This window comes from Physcomitrium patens, chromosome 11 (assembly GCF_059467195.1).
Source record: "Physcomitrium patens ecotype Gransden chromosome 11, ASM5946719v1, whole genome shotgun sequence".
Taxonomy (NCBI): domain Eukaryota; kingdom Viridiplantae; phylum Streptophyta; class Bryopsida; order Funariales; family Funariaceae; genus Physcomitrium; species Physcomitrium patens.
In genome coordinates, this window is record NC_143420.1 from 14,385,001 (window position 1) to 14,395,471 (window position 10,471).

General features: G+C 44.6%; 2 protein-coding genes across 3 annotated transcripts in view; one reads left to right on the forward strand and one right to left on the reverse strand.

Annotated features, from left to right (window-relative positions):
• The window catches only part of LOC112288520 (cullin-3A), a 5,171-nt gene extending 2,153 nt beyond the window's left edge, over positions 1–3,018 (forward strand). For both annotated transcript variants that reach the window (XM_024532756.3, XM_073537078.2), the window contains exon 3: positions 214–3,018. In XM_024532756.3, coding sequence (XP_024388524.1) covers positions 214–2,257 — 2,044 coding nt within the window. In that variant the 3' untranslated portion in view covers positions 2,258–3,018. The remainder of the gene's footprint in view (positions 1–213) is intronic.
• A 1,054-nt stretch (positions 3,019–4,072) lies between these two features.
• On the reverse strand, positions 4,073–10,098 carry LOC112288517 (protein PLASTID MOVEMENT IMPAIRED 1-RELATED 1). Its single transcript, XM_024532749.3, has 5 exons — positions 9,959–10,098; positions 8,446–9,663; positions 7,155–7,736; positions 6,291–6,849; positions 4,073–5,990 (listed from the first exon to the last, which is right to left on the reverse strand). The coding sequence occupies exons 2-5, from the start codon at positions 9,497–9,499 to the stop codon at positions 4,757–4,759; spliced, it is 3,429 nt and encodes a 1,142-aa protein (XP_024388517.1). The 5' UTR covers positions 9,500–9,663; positions 9,959–10,098; the 3' UTR covers positions 4,073–4,756.
• Between the last annotated feature and the right edge of the window lie 373 nt (positions 10,099–10,471).

A 10,471-nucleotide genomic window follows, 5' to 3' on the forward strand; every position in this document is an offset into this window, starting at 1 on the left:
GAGGAGTTGCAGAATTTGTCTGCACTTTCGATACTTGCTTGGATCTTCGTTTGCACCGACTATCCTTGGTTTGTGGGCTGTGGTACTCTAAGGTGGAGTTTTGTTTCAACCCTCATTTGGTGATGATCTATGAAATTAATTGTATATATTCGATACTTCACGTGACTAATTTAGTATCCCATCAATCATGAATTGGGATTTCAAAATGTTCAGGAATGCGTACAACATGGTGCTCCACAAGTATGGAGAGAAACTCTACTCAGGAGTTGTGACGACAATGACGCAGCATTTGCGGGAGATAGCTCGAATTGTTGAAGCAGCTCAAGGGGGTTTGTTTTTGGAAGAGTTGGATGTGAAGTGGCGTGAGCATAACAAGTCTCTTCAGATGATCCGAGATATATTGATGTACATGGATAGGACATTTGTGAACAATTTCAACAAGACCCCAGTGCATGAGTTAGGTTTGAATCTGTGGCGAGATCACATTGTGAGGTCACCGAAGATACGGGATCGGCTCTTGCGTACACTGTTAGACCTTGTGCACAGAGAGCGGACAGGAGAAGTAATCAACCGAGGCCTTATGCGGAACATTACGAAGATGCTTGTCGAGTTAGGGACTAACGTATATCAAGAAGATTTTGAAAGACCATTTTTGGATGCAGCATCTGATTTTTACAGGTTGGAATCTCAGCAGCTCATTGAGACTAGTGACTGCCCAGATTATCTGCGCAAAGCTGAGAAGCGGTTGAATGAGGAAATCGAAAGAGTAGCACATTACCTAGATTCCAAAAGTGAGGCAAAGATAACACAAGTTGTGGAGAGGGAGGTTATTGGGAACCGCATGAAACTTTTGGTGGAGATGGAGAATTCTGGTCTAATTTCCATGTTGATCGACGATAAGTACGATGATCTAGGAAGGATGTACAGTCTGTTCCGTCGAATTTCCACTGGTTTGCAAACAATGAGGGAGCTCATGACTGCCCACCTACGTGAGACGGGAAGACAGCTTGTTACTGATCCGGAAAGGCTGAAAGATCCAGTTGAGTTCGTTCAGCGCCTACTTGACGAAAAAGACAAGTACGATAGGATCATTCAGCAGTCCTTCAACAATGACAAGATGTTTCAGAACGCTCTGAATTCCTCGTTCGAATATTTCATCAATTTGAATATTCGATCACCTGAGTTTATTTCCTTATTTGTAGACGACAAATTGAGGAAGGGATTAAAAGGTGTGAGTGAAGAGGACGTGGAGTTGGTATTGGATAAGGTAATGATGTTGTTCCGGTATTTGCAAGAGAAAGATGTGTTCGAGAAGTATTACAAACAGCACCTGGCAAAGAGGTTGCTGTCTGGCAGGACTGTGTCGGATGATGCAGAGCGTAGTCTTATTGTGAAGCTGAAGACGGAATGTGGATATCAGTTCACGTCGAAACTGGAGGGGATGTTCACGGACATGAAGACATCTCGGGATACCATGCAGGGATTCAATGCAACATCGGCTGGTACTGAAGGGAACGAGGGGCCTACCCTTACTGTGCAAGTACTGACCACTGGTTCATGGCCAACTCAGTCAGGTGCCCGCTGTAACATGCCAACGGAGATTCTAGCAATGTGCGACAAATTCAAGATGTACTATTTATCAACCCATACAGGTCGGCGTTTGACATGGCAAACAAACATGGGTACTGCAGATTTGAAGGCCACATTTGGGGATGGAAATAAACACGAGCTGAATGTATCTACGTACCAGATGTGCATTTTGTATCTTTTCAATCAGGCTGACCGTCTTACGTATAAGGAGATTGAGCAAGCAACTGATATACCAGCACTGGATCTGAAGAGGAGTCTGCAATCGTTGGCATGTGTGAAAGGGAAGAATGTGTTGAGAAAGGAACCCATGAGCAAGGATATAAGCGAGGACGACGTTTTTGTATTTAATGACAAGTTCTCTAGCAAGTTTTACAAAGTCAAAATAAGCACCGTCGTGGCTCAGAAGGAGAGTGAACCTGAGAAGCAAGAGACACGTCAAAAGGTCGAGGAAGATAGGAAGCCTCAAATCGAAGCAGCTATTGTGAGAATCATGAAGTCAAGACGTCTCCTTGACCACAATAACATTATTAGCGAGGTAACGAAGCAGCTCCAAGCTCGCTTTATGCCCAATCCTGCTGTGATCAAGAAGCGCATCGAGTCTTTAATTGAGAGGGAGTTCTTGGAAAGAGATCGCGTAGACCGAAAATTGTATCGGTATCTCGCTTGAAGCGAGTAGGTGCAGAACTAATGATGTGCTGGAGATGAGCAACAGATGTGCTACAGGTCATTACATCAGGTTTTCCTCCTCTCTGGAGCTCTTCTGTCACAACCTTTTCTAGGATGGTAGTATCTTCTGTCGGTCATCTTACTGCTGCATTTCGTGTTTACTCCAGTCTCATTGCTAGATCATCGGCTCTCTACGTTGATTGTCAGGACTTTCGTAAACCTGTTCAATATTTCTTTTGAGTTTCGACATTCAAGTAGGTGGGGGTACATTATAAAAGCGAGGATCAACTTCACAGAGCCTAACGTTGATTTAGGATTGTTTATGTCTCACAATGACTCGGGGAAAGAGGCCTGCACAGGTGTATCTTGTAAGGTAGTCTTGAGCACTAGCAGGGTGTACATAATATTTGCTTATTGAATGGGTGAAGGTAATGAAAAACAATGTAGGTTATTTCATCATGTAGTTCAGTAGCTCAGACCACCTTTTCTTCGATTACGGGATGTATGGTTTTGTGAAAGCGTGGGCTGCACCCATTGTGTGGTGATTTTAATCGTTGGCCTCCAGTGTAGAGGAATTGACTTCTGGTCCACCAAATCTTCCGTGCTCAGAAGACAATGGTCTTTGTCTTGCTCTTTTTTTATAAAAAATAGCGCACTGGGAAAATGTCACATGATTTTCACAAACCATGTATTGGTTATAGACGGAGCCTCATGAACTGTTCTTTTGAGAGCTTTTGTTTAATTAATTATTTATTTATCATACATGGAGAGCTGTTTTGATCACATACTCACTTAATTTTATTGAATCATGATTATATATCAATTTACAAATCGTTGAATTGATGTATATTTCCAGTTATCAACATGAATGTTGACAAAGTCTGGCAGCTTCACATCCGATTGTCAGACCAACTATAAAGAAAATATATGACGTGTCTATTATGAGTAATTAAACCCAAGCTAGTCACATACAGACCAGCATCAACATTTTAAAATTGATTTCTGTGTAGTTATTTTGTAAGTCTCATTATATGAAAATTTGAATGAGCATGGTTGATACTATTTCTTTCCTTGGTAATTTTCTTAGATGGTAAGTTTCAAGAATTTGATTTTAATATATTTCTCGGCGATGAATTATTAATGTATGAAATTCTGTCGTTAATTCTACCCATAAGTAAATGAAATTATTATTCCTCTTTTGTTGTGACATACAACATCTTGTACAAAACATTGTGCATTGAAATTAATTAAGAAGTAAAACGTTTTGTTGAAGAAAATTGTGCAATACTTATAAACGAATAAATATATAAAACTAAGTTTCTAACTTTGGATAATTGGATTTTTAAAATTATTTCCATGTAGACAAATTTATCTTGTATGAGATATCGTTTAAAAAAGGTTATTGAAATTTTATACCAACATTTGGTAGTTTTTCAATGTTTCGAAAGCACTGTCTTATAATATTTATTGCTCTTAAATTTAATCATCAAAGATGTTGAGACTTGGTGGAAAAACTGTTGGCTTGTCATAGTTTAAATTTATGATTTTTTTTTTTTTTTTTTTTTCGCAATGGTAGACTGTATTAACGAAATCTTCAAATAGATATATCACTATATAAAGATGCAATCATGAAATATTATCACAGTCAATAATAACAGCATTTCGTGAGTTATTTACATTCTATACAAATTATTGAATTTTTCCCAAGACTGAAGTTGATTGACAGCTTTTTTCAATCTCTATAATATTTGTTTTTAATTAATAATTATCATACATTTTTAAAACTTATTATCGAGCAAAAAACATGACTCACATATTGAGCAAATTCTGAAAGATATTTTCATGGTCCATACAACAACAATGTCATTGTTGTTTAGAATTAAAACAGTATTAACCAAAAGAAAAAAGAGTAAGATAGAATGAAACGAACAGACGACGGATGAATGAACGAACGAACGAACGACAAAGATAACTTGTCGGTACGTCATGTATCTGCGTCACGTATCCCCGCCGGCGAGATAAGCTCGGATCTACAACCACCCATTGTGACCACTCACACTCTAAATGCGATCGAACAGGGTCGTTGGTCCCTCTCATCTAGTTTTGAATCAGAAACTTGTGGTCGCGCAGCAGATCTCTGTAGAAAGCTGAACGATTCCAGATCGTTGCCGAGCGATGCCAGTGAAGAGATACAAGTCTTCAGGGATTCAGGTCATCAGTTATTCAAGTCATGAGAGCTCATTTCTTCAGAGAGAAAAACGTCAATACGTTTAGCATTTGCTGCTCTCGAGAAATAGCATACAAAAGATGGTGTACACTGCATAGGGCGACCACGGCGTTCACTGTAATGGCACCTGGGTGTGAAGCATGCGGTGGGCTTCGTTGCTAACATGCTATGGGATCGGGATTAGTATAGCACTGTATGCACACAGAATCTCCTAAGACAGAACGTGAGTTGCGTAAAAAACTTGGGAGAAGAACTGACAGTAAGCACACGCTGCTACTTCTTCTTACTGAACCAACGACTCTTGGTCATGGCGACGTCTGGGTTTCGGACTTTGGAAGCAGACGGTGCGCCCCACCTGTTACCAAGTTTGGCAGAAATACTCCACAATGAGTCTCGCAAGGAGGAGCTGCTGGAAGTTTTGGTGGGAGCTGGAACAGACAAGGCATTGCTGGTGCCACTGGTGGTGATACTTGCGTCGCCGCTCGACATTATGGTCTTCGACTTCAGGAATGAGATCTTGGAACCCTTCGCTATCCCGCTGGCAAGAAGCCAACGAGAGCCTGATTGCAACTGTTTCGGCGTGCCCCACTCCACTGGGTTCTTGTTGTCACTGGATGGTTCATCACTAACTTTCAGTCCTGCTACAGTTATTTCTTTGATTTTGAAACTGGGTTTCTTAGGACGGGTCTCCTCATCGTCGAAACCTTCGTGGTTGCCGGTGAGGGAAACCCGTCTGCCGAACTTCAATTTGGGCATGGGGGGAACTACGACTCTCTCCGCTTGTACAAGAGCCATCATAGGTGCTCCGACAGGCTCGAAATTCCGGAGAGGGTCCCGCAGCTGCACTAGCATAGCTAGCGTGATGGTATTACCCATGAACCCTTGGGTATCGTCTGACCCGTGTTCATTCTGCCTCCCTCCTTGGTTACGGTTCTTCTGTTGGCTGGGCACAATGTCCCCGTGAGCAGCATGATGAGCGGCAACTAATGCCATCGCGTTGCCGTCGTCCTCGTCAACCACACCGGCATCCAGTCTCATCCATTCGTCCAAGGAAATGGCCATCGAGAAGTCATCATCGTCCAACGCTCCGGAATTATCTGCACGCCCTCCTTCTAAGATCCTCTTGTTCGCTGCTGCATCGTCGAGAGACTTTCTGCTTCTCTGTGTCCTGCTATAGCTGTCTATGGAAGACCTTTCCCAAGGACGGGGTTGCACCACATACGGTGCTTCCTCTTCAGCCATGTCTAATTGAATCTTCAGGCCGTCTAGAGTTAACGGTTCCAGCTTTTGCATCGCCATGGGTGCCAGGTCCTCCAAAGACATGTACGCGTCCTCACTCTGAACGGAACTGCTTCTTCGCCTTGCTGAGGGAGGCGGCCCTCCAAGACTGGCGCGACGACCGGGTGTCCTCGACAGTGAGTAGGCAGATGATCCGCCATAGTTGCGGTGAGTATCTGAAGTATACTCCAAATTAAGTCGGGCATGCACGCCCTCTGAAGATGCATACCTGCATAAGACCCATTGCAAAACTGAGAAGTTGAGAGGCAAACGAGCTTGATGAGTAAGAAGTTTAGGTTGAACAACATTCAAAAGGGACGATCAACAAGTCTCCGCAGTCAGACATCGTTTTCCTCTTCATGACTTCCATCAGCAGTTATCAAGAATACTGAACTAAACAGACGTCAATGACACGACTTCTCGGTTACCTTCAATTTAACAGATCTGTGTATGAGCCTCTCGATCGTCCCCGTTTAAAGCAAAGGCTGGTAATACAAGGCGGTAAAGTGCATGAAAAAAGAGAACTAACCCAAGTTGTTCTTGGCCCTGTCGAGTTCCTTGAAAGGAAACAAGCCCTTCACTTGCGATTTGCTCCACACTCTTTCCTGTGATATCATCCAAGGGCATTGTCAACATGGCCTGATTCGTCATTCCATCCATGCCCACTGCTGCCATCCGTTGTAAAACAGCCAAGGAGTTGGCTCCGCTATCCATAGGTACTACAACAGGTTTGGACACCTGCATGACGAGGTTGCTGCCGCTGGCTTCCTGAAAATTCAGGGGGCTCATCGACCTCAAAGAACCCCCGCCTCGGGTGGGAACCTCGGAACCAAGACCATAGCCCAAAGGAGGAGGGTCATACGACACCATGGCGTAGGGGTTGCCAGTTTCATTCGTAAGCGAGGTCCGACGAGACCCCTCAAACGATTTCTTGTTTAAACCCCACTCTTGCATGAGAGCCTCGGTCTCTGCATCTTCGAGCATTTTGACTTTGTTCTTACTGCGCATTGTTTGAGTTGCCTTTTCAAGTTCTGATTCGGCAGCTTCAACGATAGAGGCTAATTCAACATCTTCCCCACCACCCCAATCTGCACACATGATCAGACCCTCACTGGTTATCGACGCGTATGCTGTCGACAAGCCTAAGCTAGCATTCAGTAGCTGCGTTTGAAACAATTCACGCAAAAAAAAATACCTCACATCGGCTGATTTAAGATACGGTAATGTGATAATACGTTCCTTTATCAGGTAAGATGGAGCAAACAATACAATCACAACCACAACCAATCGAACTCCCGAAAATCTACTGTAGGACCTAAGGAAGAAAAAAAAAAAAAAGATACTCCTCGATGTCTAGTGAACTGCAATATGTATTCGAATCAAGCAAACTCACCTGAGTTGTTTTCCTTCTTTGGTTGCATGCGTATATTGAGAGATATTTTGGTAGGTTTAGGACCGGGACTACGGCGAGTGGATACACCATCTAGAGAGAAGTCTGGAACCTCAGACCTATCAATAGAAGATGGTAACACTGGCATTTTCATATTTATCCCCAAACCGCCATCAGTAGAGGCCTGCCTTTCAGACTGCTTCGACAACAAAGTGCGAGAAGATGCCTGTTCACTGGCAGGTGATGGTCGTGTTTCACTTGCCAGAAGGCTGAGAAATTCACCCTCAACAGGGTCAAATTCATCATCTGATACTGGAGCCTGGTTGAGTGGTTCTCTCGAATCCAACTCACCTCCACCAGGGAGCAAAGAGAGAAGTTCTTTCTCCGTCATATCCTCTTTCTCATCCGACTCCTGCGCCACTCCACCCAGAGCGGCCAGAAGCTCTTCCACTTCTTGTTCGTCGTCAATTGGTCTTGATGTATGCATGGCAGTGCGAGAATCCTTGTCATAAGTAGCCCGTCTCTCGACTACCTTCGCCTGAGTCGGAACATTTCTTGCAGCTCTAGGTGAAACTTCCTTCGCATCTGTACACGTTTCACATGAGTCTTTTAGGATTTGTTTCAACAAACATAACTGTCACGTTGCCTTGCCAACCACCAGTCATTCATCTAGGTGTGAATTACACGGAAGGCACTGAATCTGCCCCAAACCCAGCATCAAATTCGTAAGCGAATGCCGTCCGGCAAAAGTCATTCACGATGACATTCCAAGACGGTCTGCTCTACTGTCGTAGAAGGCGCGGTAAGAGTAGGTACGAATCGAGGGACATGTCCCCTAAACTCAAGCAGCACACGTCAGGTTCACTTGTTTTCGCTGAGAGAGTCAGCGCAAGACGGTGGAATTATAACTGTTAAATTGTGACTGCGTACCTTCTTCATATTGACCCACTGCTTCTTGAGACGCGTTCACATCATACAGTTTGACGTCAGAGAACACAGTGACGTTTCGTGCTGTCTGTTTTCCTTTCTGTCTGTTTCATGCTTTCATTCGGAGGCATCACAAATTCTACTGAAGGCATTGTCCACCGACAAGCTTACTTCAACCCCTTTATCAACAACTGGAAGTTATGACTCACCTTTCTTTTCCCCCACTTCCTCTTCCCCTCTACCTATGCGAACGTTCTCATCCGGCTCGTCATGTTAGTGTGCGCGTGTGTGCAGCCCCGGTAGTCTCGGCATTAGAATATGAATGCAGGTCTCTTTCAACAGTACCATAGGGGAGAACATGCTTTACCTAGATTCAAACGCTCCATTTCATGATGGTCTGCTCGATGTTCTGACGATGAAGGAGAGTGATAGCCCTCGGAGGTGTATCGAGATGGCGATGCATGACTAGAAGTAGGAGAACTACTGAAAGATCGCGAAGCTCGCAAGACTGGCGATTCTCCGAATTTGGAGCTTGGTGTTCTGGAGGAATTGTGTGAATCTTCCCTCTGGAACTCACATCCGAAAGTGACGACTAGAGTAGCAGCTTGGGCCTTCCCTGAGAGCTTGAAACTTGTCGTCCAAGATCCCCGCTTGTTGTCGTCGTCATCATCCTCCATCGTCTCTGGCAACAATCTAGTGAGGTCCAATTTATGTTTCCCGAGATTCAGCTCATCAGCTTCGAGTGCAATTACAGAGAGTGTAAACAGCTTCGACTCCCACTTCATCCCCTTTGAACCATTTTTGGCCCCATGTATAGAGCTCCTTATGCGAAGCGTCTCTTGAAATTCTGCGTGCCCTCGGAAAACCCTAACGGGCGTGGTCTGGATACCAGCGTCATCTCTCTTTGAGAAAGAAACTGCCAGCCGGAGACCGTTCATGGAGGCAGGCAAGCCTTCAATCCCATGCACATAAACCGTGAACAGACAATTGTATTTCTTCTGTCCTACATGTGCGATGGATTGGAACGGCTTCCATCCCCACATTCCCTTCTTCTTCTCGGCTGAAACTTCCACCTTCTTCCTGACATCCGCATTACTATCCTTGAGTCCACGAATGTTGCTCGCCACGGGGGAGTTTTTACTACGCCCCCTCGGACTTTCATTCCTTTCCTTCGCAACCTCTGCCATCAGGCCCATATCCAGCAAGTAACCACTGGCGCCTTTAATTGACGCCTGAGGCGACCTCCTCAACTCTTCGCTACGATCGCTCTCCACCGTCTCCCTCCTCACCACTGCTCTGCCATCACCTTTGCTCTGTCCTGCATAATACAACGCCTGATTCAGCGCCTCCAAATCCTGCAACAACTGCCCCTGCACGGGCTGTCTTCCTCTGGGCGACGAGCTAACCGTTGTCTGCACCATCGTCTATCACACTCCACTCTTCTCGTCTCTTCAGCAATCCCAACTCCTTCTCCAACAATCTACATCACACCCACTAACTCAAAAATTCATGACACTCATCCACCTCCCCGTAACGCCGGCTCTAGCCGCACGCTTCTTCTGTCACGAAACCATCACCAGTTGACCTGCACTCGAACCGCGATGGATATGAGAAGAATCCACTCAATCATCTAGCCATCCACAGGCAACAACAACAACAATTCCCGAGATAGATAGAGGACGAGGAGGCGTGGCAATCTATCTGATCACTACTCGTGCAGTCAGTCGTTGCGATAGCTCCAGTTGTAGCCAGAGCCGAGGGACTTAGCAACATTATCGCAAAAGACAGCCCGACCAACCAGATCCAACGCTGAGCTGCGCTGCGAGACAACAAACAAAGAAGAGGTGGTGTTGGTGGCCATCCGCAATCCCATCACGCACCTTTTCCACGAGCTCTCCGTCTCCCTGGTCGTTACCCAGAGGAAGGCCGTTTTGTGGGTTTGGAATCCACGCCGCGCACGCTCGAAGCTCCTCATCAGTCCACACCGCGAGCAACGCGACAACGACGACGACGACGAATACAAAAGCTGCCTTCACATATAAAGGGGGGCACATTCTTCCACTCTTACCCACTCATGGTGGAATTATATATATATATATATATATATATATAAGTAGTGGAAACCCGTGTTGTTGGCCATGACAAATAATTACTGAAAATTACAATGGAAAGCTTTTGAGCTTCACACCTAGTGATCTTGCAGTGCTACTCTCGGAAATCTATAGCAACAACGTGCAAATTTTGATCTTGAGTTGATCTTGAGTTGAGTTTTTGCTTTGTCTTTACTATGCAGCTAAGTGTTTGGTTTATTCAGTTGGATTATCTCTTGAACTGTTTTATATAAGAGATGTTTTATAGATATAGTGTAAATTGTATATGTTTTAAATATATTT

What these genes read in the sequence shown, in the direction of transcription:
- LOC112288517 (XM_024532749.3), bottom strand. Translation starts at nt 9,499, where the DNA reads ATGGTGCAGACAACGGTTAGCTCGTCGCCCAGAGGAAGACAGCCCGTG. An exon ending in AATGGAGCGTTTGAATCTAG is followed by an intron (nt 7,737 to 8,445) that starts GTAAAGCATGTT and finishes AAACGTGTACAG; the next exon opens with ATGCGAAGGAAGTTTCACCT. An exon ending in CAGGGCCAAGAACAACTTGG is followed by an intron (nt 5,991 to 6,290) that starts GTTAGTTCTCTT and finishes GGTCTTATGCAG; the next exon opens with GTATGCATCTTCAGAGGGCG.